The sequence below is a fragment of the Mobula hypostoma genome, chromosome 16 (assembly GCF_963921235.1).
Source record: "Mobula hypostoma chromosome 16, sMobHyp1.1, whole genome shotgun sequence".
In the NCBI taxonomy this organism is placed as follows: Eukaryota; Metazoa; Chordata; class Chondrichthyes; order Myliobatiformes; family Myliobatidae; genus Mobula; species Mobula hypostoma.
The window spans coordinates 65,055,438-65,081,731 of NC_086112.1; the positions used below are offsets into that span (position 1 = coordinate 65,055,438).

A 26,294-nucleotide genomic window follows, 5' to 3' on the forward strand; every position below is an offset into this window, starting at 1 on the left:
AGCTTGTAAACGCTTTTTGTAGCCAGCTAAGAGTCTTTCAATTCTTGTTTGGGGGATTTTCCCCCATTCTTCCTTGCAAAAGGCTTCTAGTTCTGTGAGGTTCTTCGGTCGTCTTGCATGCACTGCTCTTTTGAGGTCTATCCACAGATTCTCGATGATGTTTAGGTTGGGGGACTGTGAGGGCCATGGCAAAACCTTCAGCTTGCGCCTCTTGAGGTAGTCCATTGTGGATTTTGAGGTGTGTTTAGGTTCATTATCCTGTTGTAGAAGCCATCCTCTTTTCATCTTTGGCTTTCTTACAGACAGCGTGATGTTTGCTTCCAGAATTTGCTGGTATTTAATTGAATTCGTTCTTCCCTCTACCAGTCAAATGTTCCCCGTGCCACTGGCTGCAACACAAGCCCAAAGCATGATCGATCCACCCTCATGCTTAACAGTTGGAAAAGTGTTCTTCTCATGAAATTCTGCACCCTTTGTTCTCCAAACATACCTTTGCCTATTGCGGCCAAGTTCTATTTTAACTTCATCAGTCCACAGGACTTGTTTCCAAAATGCATCAGGCTTGTTTAGATGTTCCTTTGCAAACTTCTGACACTGAATTTTGTGGCAAGGAAGCAGGAAAGGTTTTCTTCTGATGACTCTTCCATGAAGGTCATATTTGTGCAGGTGTCACTGCACAGTAGAACAGTGCACCACCACTCCAGAGTCTGCTAAATCTTCCTGAAGGTCTTTTGCAGTCAAACGGGGGTTTGGATTTGCCTTTCCAGCAACCCTACAAGCAGATCTCTCGGAAAGTTTTCTTGGTCTTCCAGACCTCAACCGTTCCTGTTAACTGCCATTTCTTAATTACATTACGAACTGAGGAAATGGCTACCTGAAAACGCTTTGCTATCTTCTTATAGCCTTCTCCTGCTTTGTGGGCATCAAATATTTTAATTTTTGGAGTGCTAGGCAGCTGCTTAGAGGAGCTCATGGCTCTGATTGTTGGGATAAGGTTTGAGGTGTCAGGGTATTTATAAAGCTTTGAAATTTGCATCACCTGACCTTTCCTAACGATGACTGTGAACAAGCCATAGCCCTAACAAGCTAATTAAGGTCTGAGACCTTGGTAAAAGTTATCTGAGAGCTCAAATCTCTTGGGGTGCCCAAACTTTTGCATGGTGCTCCTTCCCTCCCCCCCCACTCTAAAATTGTACAAAACAAAAATAATATACTAATCTTGCTTAAAATGTTGAAAAGATGTTTCATCTTTAACTTTATGACTTTTGGAGATCAGTTCATCTTCTACTCACTTAAATGTTCACAGTAACAGAAACTTTGACCAGGGGTGCCCAAACTTATGCATGCCACTGTAGCCCAGCTTGGCTGATTTATGTCATATTTCAAAATTCTAAATGAAATTTTCTACAGGACTAAAGCTGAAATAATGTTTTTAAATTATTTTAATTCCAATAAGTATAATGTGCTCTCCTCTTTCTCTAACTCTACAGTAGAATCAGTAGCTTAATGATAACTTAATACAAGTCATTGTCCTAAAATACCCTGCGTTGCATAAAATCATTTTGGTACACAAAACTACGAAGAAAGTGAAATCCAAGGACTGTGCTTTTCCTCCTTTAGAGATTCTGACATATCAGAAATAGACCTGGTTTTCTACTGTGAGTGTTAAAAAAAAACAGCCTGAGTCATTTGCAACATTCCACAATGCAAAATACCAAGTGGATGACCAACCTCAGCTACTTCCTGCCTCATCACCAGAACAGAAAATGATTCAGCCAATTTGATTCATTCCACATAATATAAAGAAAGCGCCTTTTAGAGACAAAACGAATGGGACAAAAGAACATTATTTGAAGAATCAGCAGGTACAGGGCACTTAGCCCCCCAGTCCTACTCGTTATTTACTAAGATTATGGCTGATCTAACAGTAACCTGAACTCTCCATTCCAGTCTCACCTATCCATATCTATCTACCCCACCGTAAAAATAATCAAATAATTTGCTGTCACTTCTTGCATAATTCCAAAGACTCATGGCCCCCAGGAAAAAACTTTCGCCTCTTCTTTGTTGTAAATGGATAACCCTTTCTTTTAAGAAAGTGATCTCAATTTCTAGGTTTGCACATAATATAAAACATCTCCATATCTAGCAAACATTTAACATCCACAACAAGTTTCACTATTATGCCATGGATAAAAATGACAGATAATTTCTTACTGAATCTATGTAGGATGAGTGATGTTTTAAGATTGTTTGTCCTGTGCATAACTTATAGTAAGACCACAATGAATGGAATACAGGCCCTCCCCGTGTCACGAATTTCTGACTTGTGAGCATCCCTACACTCGAGCAACCTCCCATAATTTTAAATTCAAATGAAAAGCAGTCATTAAACAAAAACAATTCAATGTAACCACCCTGCTGTAATCAGACATTATTAACACTAAGAACACAAGCTGCCCACTTCACCACAGAAGGCAATTTAACAGAATTGCTTTAGGAGATGACAAGCAATGACTCTAATGGTAGACTATCGTGCAACCATTTGCTATTAAGTAATGCTACAAGCTACTGATATTCCAAGTCCATTTAAGCCAAGTATTAAGTGTGGGACAAGCTGATTCTGTACCATTGTAATTAGGCAGGGGGAGATACAAAATTTTCATGTTAAATGGCCCTCAGCAACATTATTCATTACAATAATGAGGAGGTATGGATGCTGTATTAAGTGATTTTGTTTGTTTTCCACAATATGGACAACACTAACTTATGACATCCATAAAAATGGAACACTTTTGTATCAAGGGAATGGCCTCTACTATAAAAGTATTAAGTTCTAGGGAACACATTGCACTGGCATGGCCAATAGAGCTACTACCTCACAGCTCCAATGATAGTACTGCAAGCTGACCTGTATCACTGTGTGAAGTTTGCACACTTCCCTTGTGATCACACAGGATTCCTCCAGGTGCCCAAATTTCCCCTCAATCCCAGAAAATATGCTGATACATAGGTTAACTGGCCAATGTAAACTGTTAACTGCCCCAAGTGTATCAACGAGCAGTAGAATTTGGGAGTTGATGGAATACAAGAATACAGTTAGATTAATGTTGAATTTGTGTAAAATGGGTGCTTGATTGTCAACACAGACTAAGGGACCTGTTTGCATGCCAAATGTCTTTGACTCTTAAGTCACCTAGAATTAGGAGAGACAGTAGGTATAGAGTTTCACGTCAATGACCATTCTTTGAAAATCAATACTTCTAGCAATTTTGGCATTTCATATTTTAGGATACTATATGTAGCTTGAAATTTATTAGCTTTTTTAATAAAATAGAAGCATTTGAGACTCTGCATTGGACCCATGTCTGGTAAAATTTACATAGCAAGCCTAACTAATTTGGGTAGAATTGTTTCTAAACAAAAATAAATGTCAAGCAGTAAAGCCATATGATAATTAAAAAGCATTTTGTACACTATTCAATACCCTTAAAATATATTTACACTGCCAAAATGAATCTGCTCTTAAGATCTTTGGCTGCAAGCTGAAATCAAAACTTACCATGAAAAAAGATTCATAGCCAATTCCTGTGAATGATTCTGCAGGAAATAAACTAAGGCCCATAATTAAATATAATCTGGTACTTGTAAAGGCATTGAAATAAGGAAGATCTTAGCGCATGTTACAATGTTTTTAATCTTTTCTGTTTTGGGCAATCACACTGCACCCTGCAGTAACACTCTTATTATGCAGTGGTAGATGAAGCAAAGAAACCATCAGTACTCACAACTCCAAAGGGCAGCTCTTGGTGAAGTGGATCGTGTGGCAGGAACTGGAGCGGTGCAGATGGAGGCAAGGTAGGTGGGTGTGGTGATGGAGGGTAAGTGAAACCACTAACAGGAAGATGTTCACCCAGTAATTCCACTTCATTCTCTATCCTTTGCAAAGGCTAGCAAGAGATAGGTAAAAGCTATTAGCCATAGCTTTCTAGGACTATGATGTATCAGTATGATGCCTTGTCCATTTTGTAGTTTTCAGATATAACTTACTTAAAAAAATTCAGGCTTTGACAATTTGTTCATTTCCAAGTACGAATTTAGTATTGAAGTCTTCACATTTTTGACAAACAATATTTGCAATTTATTTCCAATTATACTTATTTTCTGCTTGTATACTGATATACCTAGTGACATGTAAGTTATCACCACTTTCTTTAGGAAAAGATTTTGTGGTAGCAATATTTAACCAGAAAATGGCAATTTTGGAACAAATTAAGGGCATCAAGTAGTACATCAATACAAGTCAGATAGACTTTGACACATTGAACAGGGTAAAATGGACTTCATTTGGTCCAATTTACGGAATAGAATCTTCAAACCACATTACCAAGTTCAGTCATATGAATATCAGTCAGAGATTAAATGATGTTGACCAATTAAAACACGAAGGTTCATTTTATGCAAGGTCATTTTACAAACTCAATGCTTCAAGGAATTCAAAGAATTAAAGGAATTAAATGTATTTAAGACTATTTAGTCAATTTAAAAAGATAACAGGGTTTCACAATTTGGTGAAAATCCAACATATGCTTATTCATATGTACAAATTTAGTACAGGTCCACAATCTCTTATCTGAAATTCCTTGGGGACAGTTGCATTTCAGAATTCAGAATTTTTTGGATTTCAGACCCCCCCCCCCCAAACCCCCGGGTACCAAAAAACACGTATGCTCATCCCTTATTTAACCCGTCTCAGTGCGGTGGACTTTAGGACCCAGCGGCACACAAAACCTACGCACATCCTCCCATATACTTTAAATCATCTCTAGATTACTTATGATACCTAATACAATGTAAATGCTATGTAAATAACTATTATACTGTATTGTTTAGGGAATAATGACAAGAAATTTTATTTCCAACAAAAACATTCAATAAAACAAAAATATACAGCTTCAAACGAACCGAATCAAACACATGGTAAATGACTTATTGGAATAAATGTAGAACGTCACTGTCACTGTAAAACTTCAGTAACTTGTCTTTCTGTTTATTTAAATCATATACAGTGGTAGTTCCCACACTATTTTCTTCAGTAAGATGCCGCACAGACACACCACGATCAAGCTTCTGCAAGAACTCCACTTTCTGCATTATTGATAGAGAAGGTCCTTCTCTTTTTCTCATTGTTACCCATAGGACTATCTGCAGCTCTTCTTGACATTTTCACAGTGAAATTAAACACAAAGTCAACAGTGAACACAAAATATCAACGAACAGCAAATGCACGTGTAACTAGTATGAGCCCTGAGCCACAACTGATGCCTGGCGGCCTCTGCTAGTGCTGCCACGTCACACCTGAGTGACGTCAGCTGTTGGTGAGAAAAACTTCGGTTTTCGGAGCTTTTTGGATTTCAGAATTTCGGATAAAAGAATGTGCACCTGTATTGAAGTTTTCACATTTTTAACAAACAATATTTGCAACTTGTTTGGCATTTTAACAAATTATATTCATCCTCTACTTGATCCTGCATGGTCACATGTGCTCAATGATACTACAAAACGGGAACAAGCAATTATTTCTAATAACAACCCTCCCAGTCACAAAAAAAAGCCAATCATTTCCAGCTCAAGCCGATTTTATATCTATTTTGCCCCCCTCCCTTGGAACCTGTGGCATTTTACTTTTTTGACCAGCTTTTAAAAGTTCCTGCTACGATTCTTGTAAATTGCATAATCTGCAGAGTTCTCAGGAACCCTCCTTTGTCCCATTCAAAAGATCCAATCAAGTTATTGCGACGAAGCAACAAGTCTATCGGAGGACAGCATAATTGCTTGACTGCTGAGTTCCTCTAGCAGAGTGCTTCTTGCTCCCTATTCCAGCATCTGTAGCCTCTTAAGATTCCCTTAAATCCATAAGTGACTTGTCATTGATTTCTCTGCACCTTCCTAAAGATTTAAACTGTCCTCAGAATTTGTACAAAACCAATTATAAATTAACTGCTCTAAAGAGATTTTGTTAAATAAGCAAGGCAAATCCTACCACTGCTCCTGTAAACAGGTAGAATTACAAAATGAAAGTCACAGCCTCCATAATTTTCTCCCTAGAATATATCTGATTTATGGCTGGTGATGTATCCATTTTCACAGATAATAAAAGTCTAGATACTTCTTCTCCAACTACATTTACCTGATGGAATACATCGTACCCAGCCTCCGTAAGTACAAAAATAGCATCGCCACAACCTTTGTGAGGACAGCTGCCAAGAATTTATTAGCTACGCTCACATCCTCTGCCCTCATACAAAGACAATAACTCTTTGTTCTAACTCATTTTCTTAGCTGCCTTTGAAACACCTTTGCTTTTACCTATCAGCTTTTGTCCCATGTCTTTGGGTTTTCTAGTTTCCTTTTTAATTTTATATTTCTGACCATCTCAATGTTTTGTCATCTTTAGCTTTTAGTGTCTGACACAAGTTTATTTTCTTTCCTTCTCATCATATCCTTTATCATCCTAGTCATACAGAGGCTCCAGATATGGAAGTGCAATCCTTTTATAGTGTGCAATTCTCATGCCTTAAAACTCTTATCTCTCCTTTTGCTCTAGGCGGTCCTCTTGTTATGAACACTCAACTTACAGACATCCATACATATGAAGGAACTCTCATAGTACTATTAAATTCAAAAGTCCAAGATATGTGCATGTATTCTTACAGATGGCAAAACTTGTTTACCTTTCTTCTCTTTCTCTCCCCATTTTAAGTAATTGTTCATTCTTATAAGCATTATGTGTTTCTGATACCAGTAATATGGAGGTACAGTAATGATATTGAATGATTTTTGTGTATTTTCTGACTTGTGTACAAAATTAACTTAAGAAAACCTGTAAAAACATAATCATTTATTACCTGGAGATGACCAGTACCTTCCAGTAACCAGTTCCTACCCATCTTTGCTAAATCACTTCTTGGACCAATACAATTGGTCTTTCCTTAATTTATACCGTTACTTTTTAATCATTGTTTTTTTCTATAACTATGACAAATCTAACAGAATTAATATCACTGTATAAGATTTCTGGCTGGATAGCAATGGGTGAAATTGTTTTTTTCTTTATTTTGGATGGTTCTCTTTTTGTGACTTTTGTTAATACAGGATTGCGTACAAGTTGCCATTAAATATCTGACCTGAAATAAAGGTTGTGTGAGTGACCACAATGTTTTTCCCACAAATTAATACAAATCACAGATAACTAGCCCAAAAAAAACTAATTTTTTTCATAATTTTCATTTTTGTTAAGATTTCTAACATCTGCAGTTTTTCTGATTTACATACATAAACCCTACATTGATTCTTCAATTAAATATAGACAGTTAAATTAAACAGGTGTGTAACCATTACCATTAGGTACTATGAGAAATTCAACCATTATGAATTCACACACTCTTCACAAACTCCTTCTCTTACAAGTTTGCTCTAACATCTTTTAGATACTTGCTTATGGTATGAGTGATTCTAGTGAATATTCTTCATGTACTGTATATCAAGTGCACTTTTGGTCTGACATTTTCATTGTAATCATTATATTATCTTCATAACTTGTCATATATTATAATGTGATCTGGATCACCACCACCTTGACATTACTGGAATGTATCAGTATATACAAACTGTAATACAAAAGTAATGACAATAACTACAACAGAAGCAATTATACCATACATTAATGGCCATGATGAAATCAACAGCAACAGTCTTTAATTTGTTTCTGACAATTCTCCATGGACATGCTTCAAAGTTTATACTGTCTTACGTTCTCACTTTCTTCCCCTTATTCCTGTTCCTAGATTGTGATTTTTTTTTTGTTTTCCCTGTCGAATCTCAACAATTCCTTCTGAGATATTTCTTGGCACATACCTCAATCAAAATACTCCACCTACAATTTTGTTGCGCTAGGGCTGTACAACTGAACACGTAACCTACGGGTTATCTGAGTTTTGATCTTCCAGTTTATGAATGAGACATAATTTTTCTTGTAACTTTCTTTATGGACTTAAGTGCTCTCTAATTTAAATTCCCCAAGTACACTGACATACAGTATGCGATTGCTAACCTGAATCAAAGTCGAAGTGCACATACTCTCTAAAATTTTTGTTTCTCGCCACATACCTTTGTTCCCATCAGTCCATTATTTGTCTCTTTAGCACAAAGGTTTTAGAATTTATACCTTTCTATTTCTAGCATATTGTTCTATCATGAAGTCTTGATAGATTTTAGACCACTCTCACCCTTCACCTTCTCAGCTTCTTCTCCCAACTGATGCTTGCATGTTCATATACATTCTCCATTCAGTCAAAACTTAACAGCTCATATGTAATAAGTATATACAAACACTGTAGTCTTCATTTTGCATATACTATCCGCAACAAGAATTGACTTTCAACTTCAAAATCTTGTTTCATTCTGAATCTAATTCTGCAGGCAAATTCAATACTTGCCACACCTAGAATCTTAAGCCAATTTTGAGAGCCCAGAATTGTAATGGTTACAGCATCCTTTGAGGTTAACACACGTTTTGCATGGAAAATTATTGACAAGCAACACTTACAAACAACATTTTGCAACTATTCTCTGGTGCGGTCTCTGCTACACGTGTCATAAATTTCCCTCTATTTAATATTACAGTCTGAATCTCCTTTATTGCCTTTCCATCTGCTGCAATCTGCTCCATTATTTATTTTCACCGCAAAGAATTGCTTTGCTTAAATTGTTGCAGAGTGGAAGTGTTTCTTCTAGTAACACTATATCATTTGTCATATTTCCCATAATTCCTAAAACATTTTTCACTCACCAAAATTATCCTCTGCAAAGTATCAATCTTTTTAACCTTTTGGCTTAACTAACTTGTGGTAGCACCACCACCGGAAATGAAAAATGACAATTCAGCTGGCCCAGCTTGCTTTCGAGGCATCCATTTTTATTCTTTGTTGGGTTTTCCTAGAGTTTCAAATGACATTTCTAATTCCAACAACTCCCTTAACCTCTGAGAACACTTTGTTCTAAAATATGGCTCTTCACCTTTATGCTGCCCTTGTATATTGCACTGGAACCATCAGTTCACTGGTTTCTATAACTAGCTCATTTGCGTTGCTGCAGTATTCCCCGCAGTAGCTGGCGCCCTTACTTGGTGCTGCCCAGACTAACAGTCTGCTTATGCTGGCTCAATGCGCCAAGTATGATTGGCTTTTGGTTCTCCTTCCTTTTGCAAACAGTCTTCAGTCCAAGAGGCTTAATCTCATCTTCTCCCACATTTGCCAGTACGCATATACATCATAACAAGGTAAGGCTGTTTGAAGCAACTTGCCAGATACCCAGCAACTCACCTCATTTATGATTCAGATGCTCCCTCTGAATAATTGTCCAATATCATTTTGGTCTGCCTCAGCATTAAGTAGTGAAAATCTTCCCGTACATATACTATTCCATCACAAAATGGATCTACACACACACATGTACAATTGCTTCCTTAATTAATGTGGTGATCTTAAATGCATCATCTTTATCACTCTTATTGGTGCTGTTAAAACTAATAAGTATCTCATCCCAGCTTCGGCAAGTTTAAAGACCAGTTCTGCCAGATGGAGGATGGTGCTGGTTTCCTTTTGGCTCCTTCCACTTTCTCCAAACCAGAGGTACAGCCATGGTACCTGCATGGCTCCCAGCTATGCCTACCTTTTCGTAGCTATGGCTATGTGGAACAATCCATGTTCCAAGCCTCCACTGGTAACATGCTCCAGCTCTTTCTGCGCCACACTGATGACTGCAATGGTGCTGCTTTCAGCACCCATGCTGAGCCTTGAATACTTCAACTTTGCCTCCAACTTCCACTCTGCCCGGCCAAGCAGTGAGCACGTGTACATGAAATGCTGTCGTAGGAAAACAGCAGCCACCATCACCGATGCCCACCACCCACGTCATGCTCCTTTTTCACGGCTGTCATCAGGTAGAATGTACAAGAACATCAGGATCGCTCCACTAGGTTCAAGAATAGTTACTAACCTCAATCACCACACTCTTGAATAAAAGCAGAAAATTATATTTAGTTGCTCATCATTGAACAACCACTGATCTCACTTTAAGGACTCAATCTCATATTCTCATTATTTATTGTTATTTATTTATATTTGTACATGCAGAGTTTGTTGTTTTCTGCACTCTGGTTGATCTTTCATTGATCCTGTTATAGTTACTATTTTATAGATTTGCTCAGAATGCCCACAGTTAAATGAATCTCAGGGCTGTAAATGGTGGCATACATGTACTTTGATAATAACATTTACTGAACTTTGAAATTCACTTGGTCTATTTCTGACACACAGAAACAGAATTCTACAGCACATTACAAGCCCTTCAGCCCACAATGTTGTGCCGATCATGCAACCTACTCTAGAAAATGCCTAGAATTTTCCTACCGCATAGCCCTCTTTTTCTAAGCTCCATGTACCTATTTAAGAGTCTCTTAAAAGACCCTATTGTATCTGCCTTTACCACCTTTGCTGGCAGTGCATTCCACATACCCACCACTCTCTATGTAACATCCCCCTTGTACCTACTTCCAAGCATCCTAAAACTACGCCCCTTGTGTTAGCCATTTCAGCCCTGGGAAAAATCCTTTGGCTACCCACACGATCAATGCCCCTTATCATCTTATACACCTCTATCAGATCACCTCTCATCTTCCATTGCTCCAAGGAGAAAAGGCCAAGGTCACTCAACCTATTCTCATAAGGCACACTCTCCAATCCAGGCAACATTCTTGTAAATCTCCTCTGCACTTTCTCTATAGTATCCACATCCTTCCTGTAATGAGGTGATCAGAACTGAACACAGTACTCCAAGTGGGGTCTAACTAACATTACCTCACAGATTTTCCCAATACCAGATCATGTATAGGCTCTCCTCCAGTTGGCTTATCTACATATTGCTCCTCGATGTCTGTTACTATTGGGGGGGGGTCCATAAAAAAACACCCAGTAGATTTATTGCCCCCCTCCCATTTCCGACTTCCACCCACAATGAATCAGCAGACAATCCCTCCATGACTTCCTCCTTTTCTGCAGCCGTGATACTATCCCTGATTAGCAGTGCCACTTCCCCACCTCTTCTGCCTCCCTCCCTGTACTTTTTGAAACAGCTAAAGCCCGGCACACTCAGCAGCCATTCCTGTCCCTGTAATCACCACATAATAATTCCACATATTGATCCATGCTCCAAGTTCCCATGTATCCTTTATGTCTACTACTCCACACCATCATTGTGCCCTACTCAGAAAACATATTTATTTGTTTTAAACAATGCCATTTTTTGGATCATTCCTATGCCTCAAAAGGGTACTTACAGCTGATCTAACAGCAAGTTTTAAAAGAAAACTGAATAATACTCAAAAGAATAAAAAACAAAGATTTTGTATACTAACAGAGTTCAAATAAGTGTATAGCTCTACTGAGGAGCTGTCAGAAGCATGATAGGAAAAATGGCTGCCTTAGAATAAAATAGAACAGCTGGGGGCCATTTAACTTATCAAGTCTGCACAGCTCTTTCAGAGAATTCATTAAGTTCAACAAACTGCTTTAAACAAAAATCAAATAATAGTCCAGCAGGAACAAGCCTTCAGACCATCTTGGCTATGCCAACCAAGATGCTAATCTAACATATCCCATCTGCCTAAATGTATCTGCATCCCTCTATTCCCTGTCTGTTCATGTGCCTGTCAAAATGCCTCCTGAATGTTATCCTATCCTATCTGCTTCTCCTACATCCAATAGCAGCATGTTGTAGAACAGCAGGCCCCAAAACCTCCACTAAAACCACCCCCTCACCCAAAACCCATTCCTTCTGGTATTTGACATTTCCACCTTAGGAAAAAGACAATCTATCCTATCTATACCTCTCATTAATTTTATTACTTTTATTATTTCATCCCTCAGACACTGAAAGTCCAGCGAAAATAATCTAAGTTTGTCCAACTTCTCGTAGTTAATATCCTCTAATCTAGGGAAAATCCTGGTGAACCTCTTCTGCATTTTCTCAAAGGCCTTCATATATCTTGTAGAGCAACAACTAAAACTGCACAAAATACTTCGTGAAGCCTAACCGAAGTTCTATACAGCTGCTCAATATACCAACCAATGAAGGCAAACAAGCCGTATACCTTTACCACCCCATCCACCTGTGTTGCCACATTCAGGGAGCTATGGACTTGTACTCCAAGATGCTTCAGTACATCAATGCTCCTAAGAGTTCTGCCATTTACTGTATTTTATTTTGGAAATTGGCTTCCCCAACTGTAAAATTTAGCCCAAATTAAACTCCATTTGCCATTTCTATGCCCAAATTTTCAAATGATTTATATCCTGCTGTATCCTTTGACAACCTTCCTCACAGTTCAAAACTACCAATGTTCATACAAATGTTTATCTGCAAACCTACTAATCAGACCACCTTCATTTTCAATCAGACCATTCAACTACAAAGATCCCAACAGTGATCACTGCAGAATACCAATGGTTATAGAAACACCCCGCCACCTAACTACCCCATGTCTTCTACGACAAGCTAATTTTGTATCCAACTTGCCAACTCAACATGAATCCAATGTGATTTTTATGGAAGCCTGTAAGATGCCATTTACTGCCCTACATTTACCAATCACCTTTATCATTTCCACACCAAAAAAAAATAAAATTGTGATGCAATCCTCCTCTGTACAAAGCCATATTGACATTCCTCAACAAGTTCATGCTTCTCCAAATGCGAGTAAATCCTGTCCCTAAAAATCTTCTCCAATAAATTTCCTACCACTGATGTAAGATTCACTCTCTGCTGTCGGATAGAGTTTCACTCTGACTCTTTCTACTCAAACATCAAATCTCCTGTCTTGTAGAATATATGCAACATTCCAGGTTTTAATTCCTATCAAGTAATCTTCTAGCCTCATCTGTTCCAAGTGGTAAATATGAAAGAAACCACATGAACTTGAAATAGGGAAGCTTGAATGGGGGGGATCAGAGCAAGATCACAAGGCCCATCAATCCTGGGCCACTACTACGCACCCACCTCCCAACTTGTCCGATTTTCTCCCAAATTCCCAGATCTTTGTCATACCTGAGCTTCAAAAATTAAAAAAATCTTATGCACTTAGGACAAATTATCAGGCACAAGTTGTGGCAAGACCTTTCTTTCAACTCATACTCCTTTGTAAATAAGTCTAACATAGCTCTTGCCTTCCTAATTGTCTGGTGTACAAAAACACTGAGGTTGCTCTGAAAATTGACACCATATCAACTAGCTTTCCTTATCCGCTCCTTTGATAAGCAGGGCAGCACCATGAGGATCATGTTTTTTGATTTCTCAAGTGCCATCAGTACCATACAGCCTCATTGCTGGGAAGAAAACTGTTCAATGCAGGTAGGCACTTACATTGTATCCTGGATAATGCACTATCTGACTGGCAGACCATGGTGTGTATGGCTTCAGAGCTGTGTCAGACATAGGCTATAAGCAGCACTGGGGCCCCACAGGGAACTGTATTGGCTCCCTTCCTGTTTACCTTGTATACTTCGGACTTGAGATACAACACTGTCACATTTTCTGCAGAAATTCTCTGAAGACTCAGCAATAGTTGGGTGCATAAAGGGAGTACGGGAGGATGAATGCAGGGTCCTAGTAGAGGACTTTGCAAAGTGGTGCAAGCTGAATCATCTGCAGCTCAACATCAGCAAGACGAGGAGATGGTGATGGATCTTAGGAAGACTAAGTATGCATTGCTCCCTGTTACTATTGATGGTGAGGATATACAAGTACCTGGGGGTGCACCTGGATGACAGACTTGAGTGGCGCACCAACACAGAAGCTGTGTACAAGAAGGGCTAGAGTTGTCTCTACTTGCTGAGGAGACTGAGGTCCTTTGGAGTAAGCAGGCCTCTCCTTCACATGTTCTACCAGTCTATTGTCACTAGTACAATTTTCTATGTGGTGGCGTGCTAGAGCAATGGTATCAACACGGGTGAAGCCAACAGGCTCAATAAACTGATTAGAAAGGTTGACTGTTATAGGAGTTAAACTGGACACACTGGAGGCTGTGGTAAAACAAAGGACCCTAGTGGAAAGTCCTGACAATTCTGGACAATGTTAGTCACCCTCTGCATGCCACCTTGGCTGAACAGAGGAGCACTTTTAGTAATAGACTAAGACAGCTGTGTTGCTCCAAAGAGTGCTATATTGAGGTTATTTTTACACTCGGCCATTAGGCTCTATAATTTGTCAACCTATAGACGGCGAAGTAGTGACACTCTCCTGTTAAGACTGTTTGTGATAACTTATTTAATTCTTTTACCTCTCTGCTAATATTTATACCTGCGCACTTGTAATGCAATTGTGACACTAATTTCCTTTGGGATCTATAAAATACCTATCTTTTACTTACCGTATTTCAAACCTCAGATCTGTCAAAGTTTGCATAACTGCTGACTTTAACTTCTTTTTTCTGTCAGGCTAACTTGTCAATAGTAATATTTTTTCTTTTCTTCCATGATTAAGTTTGGCAATCTTCTTTAGGGACCATTCTAACACTCAGTAAACTTTGAAATATCAAAAATATCATCTCTTGAAAACCTAGAGTGAGCCACTAAATTCAGGGGATATATCATTCTGATTTCAATCTTTAATAAGTGATTACACGTCATGAAAAAAGGGATACTTTGATGACCAAAAATTGCTTGATAACGTTAATATCAATACTGAACATAAATCAAGAGACAAGGCTACTAGTGAACAAGTACATATGTTATATTGGTAATCATACCCAACAAGTGATAACATTAATCTTGAGAAAATTATGCAGAAGTAATGAAAAGGCTTAGGAACATAGATAAGGATTTAGGAAACAGAAGACTTCAACGGAATATGACAAAGTCCAAAAAAAAGGAAGCTATATCTAATAATTCTGACAATTGGAATAACCTTAATTGATAAATAATTATTAAAACTACAATGACAGTTTCCTTTACCAGTTCAGTGAATAGCTTGGTCCTTTACCCACAAGGTTTAGTATTGGTTTAGTATTTAGTTTAGCTTGGAGGTATTGCAGTTGGCATCACCACTTTTAGTATGAAGAGGGAAAACAAAAATCAAGGCCAATCAGATTCCTTCTCAATCAGTGATTATTGTCATATGACATCTGCTGTATAAACTGTGCATCATCTTTACTTTAATAGCAGCGTAGGCCTGGCTTTGAGATACATTTTACTTATCAACCACAAGGTTACTGGTACATGTAGGACTGCACCTCATTAAAGGGGTAGCAGAGAAAATTTAGTAAGTTATGGTATCTCTTTGCAGCATTGCACTGCAAAAGATTCAAAAAACTCTATTGTCATTCTAACCGTACATCAGCTCTGCAGGGCAGAACGAGACAGCGTTTCCCAGGAGCAGTGCAATCATAACAGACGCAACACTAAATAATAAACATAACAATAAATAGTAAAACACAACAGCCACATGTCAGTTAAGTGTCCAGTGCAGTTAAAAGTGTCCAAAGCAGAGTCAGGTGGAGCAGCTATTTAGCATCTGACTGCCTGTGGGAGGAAGCTGTTTAGTAGCCTTGTGGTTTTAGTTTTGATGCTCCTGTAATGTTTGCCTGATGGCAGAAGAACAAACAGTTCATGGAGAGGGTGTGAGGGGTCTTTAATGATGTACCGTGTCTTCTGGAGGCATTGACTCTGAAAGAGGTCTTGGACAGAAGGTAGGGAGACCCCAATAACCTTCTCTGCTCCCCTAACCACCCTCTGCAAGGCTTTTTTGTCGACAGCACTGCAGCTGGAGTACCAGGTTGTGATGCAAAAGGTTAGCACACTCTCAACCACGCCTCTGTAGAATGTAGTTAAGGTGTTAGTGGGGAGTGATGCTTGTTTAAGCTTCCTCAGAAAGTGCAATCTCTGCTGGGCCCGTTTCACAATCCCAGTGGTGTTCCTGGACCAGGTGAGATTGTCCGAGATCTGCACCCCAAGGAACTTGATGTTTTCCACTCTCTCCACTGTGGAGCCGCTGATGCTGAGGGGTGTGTGCTCAGGCTGAGACTGTCTAAAATCGACGATCATCTCCTTGGTTTTGGTGACATTAAGCATCAAGTTGTTATCCCTGCATCAGCTCTCTAGGTGTTTGACCTCCTCCCTGTACATTGTTTCATCATAATTAAATGGATAGATGATGGAGTACCATGTATATACACACACAAAATACAGAAACGCTTTAAATCACTTCATGCATTATCAGAAATGTTAATGAAAATTCTCAGTTTGGACAAACCATTTTCAGTTGTTTTTATTCTTTACTAACATTTTTCTCACAATCAGGTTAAAGTCATCAAATGCTGAAGTTTTACTTACCGACCGTGATTGTTGTGCTTGAAAAGGAACAAACTGCCCCGGAGGTGGTACATGAGGGTGATGGTGAGGTGACAGATGTGGAGGGTGCAATATGAAGGGATCACTTGAGATAAGAGGAGGAAATGCAGCATACGAAACTGGCAGATGTTGTACAGAACATGCTTGAAGCATCTGAAGGGAAAAAAGAAAAATGTACAATTTCAAAGCATTACTGTTTTGGTCATAGAGACATACAGCCTTGGGATAGACAACTTGGCCCACCATATCGATGCCAACAAGTGGGCATCCATCTGCAGTAATCTTATCACTTTCTATGCCAAGGCTACTCAAATGCTTGTCTAGACACTCAATGCAGTCAATGACTCTGCTTCCATCAGTCTTTCAGGCAGTGTATTTCATGTACTTACTACTCTCCAGGAGGAAGTACCCCACAGATTCTGTCTATATCACTCACCCCTTACCCTCAATCTACATCCTCTAGGTTTATGTACCTCTAATAAGGACAAGGTTTGCTTCTGTCTACCTTTATCAGCATCGCTCACAATTTTATAAACCTCAATCATATTGCCTCAGTATCCTTTGTTCCCGGAAAAACTGATCCAATCTCTCCAGTCCTCATAACTGAAATACTCCAGTGCTTTCCCAGTGTATATGACAAATATATTCTTCTCAGGCTTCCAACAGGGTACGAATATCGATTTTAACTGACATTTCGATGACAAACTCTGCCACCTTCATCAGGGATGATGCCTAGGCACGTCTAGTCTGCTGTTATATGTAATATCCTGTCCTGTCAGCTGTCCATCCTGATTGGTTAGTCTTCATGCAATCAGGTTGATGACAATTAAGTTCCACCTTGTTTACAATCAAATTCCAGTTTGTATTTAGAAAGTGAGACCTTTGTCTTTGTTAAAAATTCTTTTTCCATGGCACAGTGGTTTTGCGCCGTTGAAGTCAATCCTATGGCTATTGCAAATGCAATGTTCTGCTACCCCCGATTTCTCCGGGTAACCCAAACGGATACACCTTCTATGCTCCTTGATGTGGGTTCCACATTAAGTGCCAGCTGTCCAGAGTCCCAGGTCACCTTTGACCCGCACAAGCTGTGATTTGAGCTTTGTAGAGGGTATTAATCCATTATTTCTTCTGGGTTCAGGATTCTTCAGCATCCACAAACCCATAAGGAAGCTCAAATGACAACTTATATGGGTCAAAGATGACCTGGGTCTCAGTATTGCAGAGAGGGTGAAAAAAATGTCTAGTCACATGTCCTTATTGGAAAAGGCAAGAGGCATTTTGTCCAAGTTCAATATAAAAATGGACTTTCAACCAATAATTCAACCAGGCTGGTTTTCTTGAATATAACTATGCTGCAGGAGGCAGTCCCCACTTCTTTAAATAGCTGAGCCAGAAACTTATGGAACAAGAAAACTATCACTCCAATTTCCTGCCCTAAATCAGCCAGAGGGAAGAAGAGTAAGGGCTTATTTACTTGGAGACAGTCATTTAATAACATTACCCATAACTGTATATTTTTCAATTGCTTGCCAAGACGCTGTTCAATTTCAAATGGTATACAATGTAAAATTATAATCAATCAGACTTTGTTGGCGTATTTACAGAACAGTCCAGCACAGTGCAGCCCACAATGTTGTGGCAACCTTTTAACCTACTCTAAGATCAATCTAATCCTTCTATCTTGCATAGCCTCCATTTTCTTTCATCCATGTGCCTATCTAAGAGTCTCTGAAATATCCCTAATGTATCTGCCTCTCCCTGGCAGCTCATTTCACAGACCCACAGGGCAATACATAAAAACTGTAAATTATAATAAGAAATACATATTAAAAGGAGGCAGAGGGTGGTAGTAAATGAAGCATATACTGTCTTGAAGTTGGTGTTCGGTGGTGTTCTGCAAGGGTCTGTTTTGGGACCCCTGCTCTTTGTGACTTTACAAATGATTTGGATGAGGAAGTGGAAGGGTGCATTAGAAAGTTTGCAGATGACACAAAGGTTGTTGGTGAGCAAAAATAGTGAGGTAGTGTTCATGGACCATTCAGAAATCTGATTGTGGAGGGGAAGAAGCTGCTCCTAAAAAGTTGAGTGTGTCTCTTCAGGCTCCTGAATGTAGTAACGAGAAGAGGGCATCAACTGGGTGTGGAGGTCTTTACTGATGGATGCAGCCTTTTTGAACTCAATTTCCCAACTACTGAAGGTCAATACACCATATATTTTCTTCTCTCCCCCCCCCCCCAACATCATCTTGCACAGCAAATGCGTGGGATTTACGCATGTGGACCACAAGATCCTTCTGTTCCTCCACACTAAAATGAATCCTGCCATTAACTCTGCATTCTGCCTTCAAGTTCAACCTTCCAAAGTGTAATACTTCACATTTTTCTGGATTGAACTCTATCTACGACTCTTCAGCTCAGCTCTGCATCCTATCAATGTCTATGACAACAATCTTCTACACTATCCACAACACGACCAACCTTTGTGTCATATGCAAACTTACTAATACACCCTTCCACTTCCTCATCTAAATCATTTATCAAGTCACAAAGAGCAGGGGTCCCAGAAGAGACCCCTGCAAAACACCATGAACATCAACCTCCAGGCAGAATATGCTTCATCTACTACCACCCTCTGCCTTCTATGGGCAAGCCAATTCTGAATCCACACAGCCAGATTTTCCTGGATCCCATGCCTCCTAACTTTCTGAATAAGCCTACCGGGGGAACCGTACACCATATCCACTGCTCTACCTTCAATTTGTTTTGTCATTATCGCAAAGAATTCAATCAGGCTCATAAGGCCACATTGTCCCTCACAAAGCCACATTGACTATCCCTATTCAGACTATGCTTCCCCAAATGCTCGTAAATTCTGTCTCTAAGAATCCTCTCCTATAGTTTGCCACCAGTGAAATAAGACTCATTGGTCTATAGTTCCCAGGATTATCTCTATTACCTTTCCTGAACAAAGGAATAACATTTGTCACCCTCTAATCTTCTGGTACTGTTCCTGTGACCAGTGAGAATGCAAAGATAATTGCCAAAGGTGCAGCAATCTCTAATAGCACAACCTCTTTTTTAATACTGATATGTTGCACCCTTCTCATTGGTTAATACTGAAGCAAAGTATTCACTAAGAACCTCTCCCACTCCAGGCAAGTTTCCTCCTTTATCCCTAATTGGTCCTACCCTCACTTTAGTCATTCTCTGGACTCTTATCATTCATACTGTTTCTACTCTCATAACCTTTATTGCCTTCATCATCACTCATGTACCCAATCTAATGTCAAATTTCTGCTTCCACCACTAAACTAGGAAATGAAGTTATGTGGTTTTGCATACAAGACTTATCATTATTTGCTATTCTTACAAGCCATGTTTTATGAAAAAAAGCTTTCTCCTTATTCAAAAAAGTAGCAGCTGTATCTTTAATTAGACCACCATTTTTCCTACTATAGATCGTTCGCTCAACTGGCCTGCAATTGCTTTGACTATGTCTCATTTTTCAAAAAAATTATTTAACATATAGTGACTTTTAACATCCAAGTACAATTCTGACACTATTTCTCCTTCACATTCTAATCATACAGATCATAAGACCATGACACTACATTTAGCTAAACTAATTTACCTAATAATGTTCCTACCATCAATCACAACTTTCTCATTTTGCTCAACCATTTCACAATTCACCTCTTCTCAGTAAAAGCTGGGACAAGATGAGAAAAATAGACAACAATGGAGCACGAAAGAATCACAGCATGGAATAAGGAGAGTGCTGATGTGGAAGATGCTAGAAGTATATTAAAAAAACCCTTTAAGGCTGCCTACTACTGACATTAATGTGCCTAAGCACAGCAGCCCCTTGGAGAGCCACCGGAAGTAGGAGCCTGTTTTGAACAGTGCAGGAACCCAAGACCTAAGCCTCACTAAAATTACAACGATGTTTTCTGGTTTCGACATGTTTTAAAAATGATGTTATGATAAGTAAGATACCAATACAAGTTTCTGAATTTCTTAATGTTACTTTCAAAATATGCAAAGAGAGCTGTGTGCAGTTGTTGTAATAAATGCTGTCTCCAGCCAATCTTCTTGGAATTAGGCTCACTAGCATGTGGTAGTGGGTGCCCAGGTCCATCTATATTGTTGCTGTGCCTCAAGGATAGGGAGCAAGCAGAGATGACCGCAGGCACAGCAATGAAGAGATGCCGAACAGATAAGTAACCTTTCCCAAGATTTTAGAATCCTCATGCCATCCACTGCCCCTTTCCATGCCGCTTTAAATTAAGACCTCTCTACTGGTATGTTCAGCACTAACATGATGTTTTTGAGCCTGCCAAAAGATGGGCAACTTAGTCAACATTTGTCACAATTTCTACTGTAAGGATCTTTAAGTGGCAGGAGACAACAGCCAACTACTAGAATGATGCCCCAAATCATCTCTCACCCCAACTACTCCATTGCTGCTAGAAATAAATTACCTGTAGGGTGAGAATTTTGGCCCAAAAGCTTCGCAACTTAAAACACCTTAATTCTAGACTGGAGCAGATTTTGCCTACCAAGTAAATTACTATACAACACTCACCAGATTACCAGAATATTTTGTAGGCAAAATGTATTGAATTTGTTACTGATTCATAAAACAAATTTTAAAATAAATGTTTCCATGAAAATCCACACATTCTTCTTATCTTGCTCTAATTTCTTATTTTTTTAAAAAAAAATCAGAATGATAACATGAATACTAACCGGAGGAGGTACACTGCACACAGGATAATGTTGTCCACTAAATACAACTGAACACCCCGGAACTTGTGTGTTACACGCTGGGATGTGCTGCCCTGTGCAAAGTGGAATACCATGTGGTGCTACAGTAGTGACAGTATACGAGACAGGAACAGTGCCTTGATGAATCTGCACAAAAAAAAATACAATACAGAAACTGTTAACAATCAAAGGTTGGAAAAATCATTCCTCATGATTTAAACTTGACTTAAACTTGAAAATCATTTTCGATGTGCTCTGTTACTTGGATATTGGCATTGTGGTATGGATCGCTGTAATATACATTAATATAATTTGCACCTGTGTAGGCTCTGTATACTCTTGATTTATATTACTTTGCAATGATTGCATTTAAGTGAAATCAATTGGTGCAGACATGATAACAAGGTCTACTAAGGTCTTGCATTACATTCTACTGATCCAATGAAACAAATATACATGGCTTTGATTAAACTGATGATACTCATACCTTTACCAGGTCCACAGCTGAAGTTGATAATAAAGTAAGCATATGATCTACCCAGCACAGAGTTGGTTGATTTTAAAGTCTACCTTACACCAAATAGTAATGGACATTGAGCCAATTTGTTCCATAGAATCACTCCTACTAGGGTAGAATTTTCCCAAAGCATTCAAGTTTTCCTGTTATTCAGAAGTAATCATTGTTCTGCACTCAATAAGTGAAAACAGGCCACTGAAGTGTTCATGTTTTCCTGACCACCACAGTTAGCTCATTATCCATTTTTACATTAAGTTGTATTCATCTTAGAAAGTTCAATTCCACATTTGTTTTCATTAATTTCACTATTTAATTGCTCATATAGTAAAATACAGGTGTCCCCCGCTTTTCGAACGTTTGCTTTATGAAACCTCAGTTATGAAAGACTTACATTAATTACCTGTTTTCACTGTTACAAAAAAATCAGCACGCGCCCCGAGCAGCCGCTCTCCCCCGGATTCAGAATAAATAAATATTTATAAAGCCGAAACGTAACTTCCTGATTCTAGAACTCAATACCTTGACAAACACGAGTCTGCCGTACCCTTCTTTCTGCCCTGTCAACTTTTGCAACCACTTTCAGGGAACTATGGATTTAGACCTCAGGATCCCGCTGGACATCAGCACTGTTAAAGGTCTTGCCATTAACTGTCCTGTCCCTTTACATTTGATCTCCTAAAGTGCAACAGTTCACATTTAGCCTGATTAAACTCCATCTGCTTTTTCTCCACGTATATATCTGCAGCTGATCTATATCCACTGTTTGATGATTTAACTCATTTATATAGTCATCAGAAGCACCAATCCCTGTGGAGCATAGAAAAACAGATTTTCTCCATATCCACACATGCAAAACTCCCATATATTTATTTATATACTATTTAGGCTGCATCTGGAGTATTGCTTTAATTTTGGTGACTTCATTGTAAGGAATGTGGAGGCTTTGGAGAATGTGTAGAAGAGGTTTACCAGGATGCTCCCTGGATTAGAAGGCATGTGGTATGTGGAGAGGTTGGACAAACTTGGGTTCTTTTCTCTGTAGTGGCAGAGACTAAGGGGAGACCTATTATAAAGGGCATAGATAGAAAGCAGGACCTTATCCCCAAGGTCAAAATGTCTAATACTAGAGGGCACACATTTAAAAGTGTTGCGGATAAGTTCAAAGGAGATGAGGGTTTGAGAGTAGTAGACGCCTGGAATGCATTGTAAGCGGTTGTAGTGGAGGCAAATACAATAGAGGCATACAAGGGGCTCTTAGATAGACACATGAATTTGCAAAGGATAGAGGGATAGGGACATCATGCAAGCAGAGAGGATTATTTTAGCTGGGTATTTCAGAATCAGATTTATTATCACCAGCATGTGTCAGGAAATTTGTTAACTAAGCAGCAGCAGTACAATGCGATACATGGTAACACAGAAAGAAAAATAAGTATATGCATATTGAAAAGATTAAAAATAGAGCAAAAACAGAAGTAATATATATTTTTTAAAAAAGGTGAGGTAGTGTTCATGGGTTCAATGGCCATTCAGGAATCATATGGCAGAGAGGGAGAAGCTGTTCCTGTATTGCTGAGTGTGTGCCTTCAGGCTTCAGTACCTCCTTCCTGATGGTAACAGTGAGAAGAAGACATGCCCTGGGTGATATATAAAATAATGTAAAATTATATAAAATTAAAGGTATATAAAATTATGATGGGTATAGATAGGGTGAATGCAAGCAGGCTTTTTCCACTGAGGCAAGGGGAGAAAAAAAACCAGAGGACATGGGTTAAGGGTGAGGGGGGAAAAGTTTAAAGGGAACATTAGGGGGGGCTTCTTCACACAGAGAGTGGTGGGAGTGTGGAATGAGCTGCCAGATGAGGTGGTAAATGTGCGTTCTTTTTTAACATTTAAGAATAAATTGGACAGATACATGGATGGGAGGTGTATGGAGGGATATGGTCCGTGTGTAGGTCAGTGGGACTAGGCAGAAAATAGTTCGGCACAGCCAAGAAGGGCCAAAAGGCCTGTTTCTGTGCTGTAGTTTCTATGATGGGGGTCCTTAATAATGGATGTCACATTTCTGAGGCACCATTCCTTGAAGATGTCTTGGGTACTCTGGAGGCTAATACCCAAGATGGAGCTGGCTAATTTTACAACTTTCTGTAGCTTGTTTCGATCCTGTGCAGTAGCCATCCCCTCAACCCCCATGTCAGACAGTGATGCAGTCTGTCAGAATGCTCTCCACAGTACATCTATAGAAGTTTGACTGTTTTAGTTTAAAAAAAACACAAATCTCTTCAAACTCCTAATGAAATACAGCCACTATCATGTCTTCTTGCAATTTAATTAGTTCAGCTCAATATTGAGGACTAGTGGGCCTGTTTCTGTGCAGCATTCTTCAGTATTCTATATTCTCATGGATATCTAGAACTATAGGTCTCCAAAAAGAATGGAAGATCCATTTGGGGCAAATCCTAGAGGGCAGAGTCTTGGAATTCTTTATGAAAAAGAGAATTTTAAGGCAGATGTCAATAAATTCTTGATAAGCAAGAGGGTGAAAGGTTTCTGCCAGTTGGAGGAGAATCTAGATTCGAGGTTACAATCAGATAGTCACTATTTTATTAAATAATGGAGCAGCCGCACTTGCAAAGTGGCCTATTCCTCCACCTCAAAAACACACACAAAAAGCTGGAGGAACTCAGCAGGCCAGTGAGCATCTAGGAAAAGAGTAAAGTCGACGTGTGTGTGAGAGGAGGTGCGTGCATGGGGGGGGGTGGGGGGGTAGAGTGTGGGTAGATGGTAGCAACAAGGTGCTCATCTTACATCAGCAAGGTCTCTCCCAAGCAGAGATTTCAGGGCAGACATGAGTTACAAGGTGAGCTGTCCAAACTCTTCTGAAGGAGCACTAAGAAATGGGCAAGATTGAGGGTCAGAAAAGCAGTGGTCAACCACAGAAATGAGTGCAGCAGATGAGAGAGACATCAAACTGATGTCCCTTCTAAATCTGAAGAAGTCCAGCATTGCTATCAGCTCTGAACTGACAGAAACCACTAGAACCCAAGTATACCCCCCTAAAGTCCAGAGAAGTCTTGTCAGAATTGGTCTTTATGGAAAAGACCCCCTGATGCACACACCCCCTCCAAAGTGGAAACAAAGCCAAGAGACTCGTCTATACACAAAAACACAACTACTGGGGTGCTGAACAATGGCAGCAAGTGCTTTGGACTGACACGTCAAAATTTGACATTTTTGGCTCAAACAGGAGGCAGTTTGTCCATAGAAGTGCTGGAGAGCGCTACATGAATGAGTGTCTGCAACCAACAGTGAAGGACAGTGGAGGTCCCTCGCAGGTTTGGGGCTGTATTTCTACAAATGGAGTTGGAATCCTCAATTCTATGTAGTACAAGCAGATTCTCATCCATCATGCAATACCATGAGGAAGGTGTCTGGTCTGATTGGTCTCAATTTCACTCTGTAGCAGGACAAAGACCCCAAACACATGGCCAAAGTCGTGAAGAACTATAATCAGTGAAAAGAACAAGGAGTTCTACAACAGATGGTATGGCCTCCACAGAGCCCTGATCTCAACTTCATCGAGGCTGTTTGGGATTACCTAGAGAAACAGAAGCAAGAGAGACAGCCAAAGTCTGCAGAACTGTGGCTAATTCTCCAAGATGCTTGGAATAAAACATCTTCACTTTGCAGAATTTTTTTTACATGTGCCTAAGACTTTTGCACAGTACTCTCTCAGTGCGTGTGTGTGTGTGTACACTATATATACACACACAAAGTCCACAGTAACCTTCAAATTAAATTTTAAGACTAGACCCCCTCTGATGAACATAATAGGTGTAATAAGGTAACTGTGAAGAGCAGCATGGAAATTATCACTTCCTTCTCAAAATTCAAATCCAATCCCCCACAAATCCAGATTACAAAAGCCAAATAATTGATCAGTATTACATTGTTGGTAATGGAAATTTGCTACGCACCAAATGTATCTTACATCATTTCATTGCCTATAAATGACTGAAATATCCAGTAAGTACCTTCATAGGCACACATTAGTAATGCATCTGTGGCTGAAGATTTCTACCAGCTTGTGGGAGTCATGTAGGATCTGCATACTCCTCTTCCCTACCCCCATTTACTTAAAGGGACAACTTAATCTCCAAAATCTTCTCTTGTTCAATATGCCAGCATTAAATGAATGTTTTGTCAGTCTGTTGTATCAAGATCCCAGATTTAACAGTTAGCACAACTTCCATTTTGAAAGTCCGTACCAATTTTGCTCATTAAAATCATTCAATACTAAAAGATATTAAAATGTTAGATCAGAAAAATATTTTTTTGAATTAAACAAACTTGTTAAATGAGAATATAGTTAAAAATAACTGATACAATTTAAATCTAATTAATTAATTAAAAATATATATTAACTGAAACTTGTCTTCAGATAAAAATTCCATTCATTTCAAAATAAATGTGAAATTTCCCTTAAACTAGATTAGCCTTGATATAATTGCTGAGGAAGCACATTAAGTTGGTATTATATCAATGGAC

The 26,294-nt window shown here is 39.1% G+C and overlaps 1 protein-coding gene across 4 annotated transcripts in view; it reads right to left on the reverse strand.

Moving 5' to 3' along the window:
• LOC134357453 (E3 ubiquitin-protein ligase RNF38) overlaps positions 1–26,294 on the reverse strand; it is a 131,553-nt gene that overhangs the window by 21,655 nt on the left and 83,604 nt on the right. For 3 of the 4 annotated variants that reach the window (XM_063069048.1, XM_063069051.1, XM_063069050.1), the window contains 3 exons: positions 21,212–21,376; positions 16,446–16,616; positions 3,789–3,950 (listed from right to left, as the gene is read on the reverse strand). In XM_063069048.1, coding sequence (XP_062925118.1) covers positions 3,789–3,950; positions 16,446–16,616; positions 21,212–21,376 — 498 coding nt within the window. The remainder of the gene's footprint in view (positions 1–3,788; positions 3,951–16,445; positions 16,617–21,211; positions 21,377–26,294) is intronic. The other variant, XM_063069049.1, reaches the window with a different exon arrangement.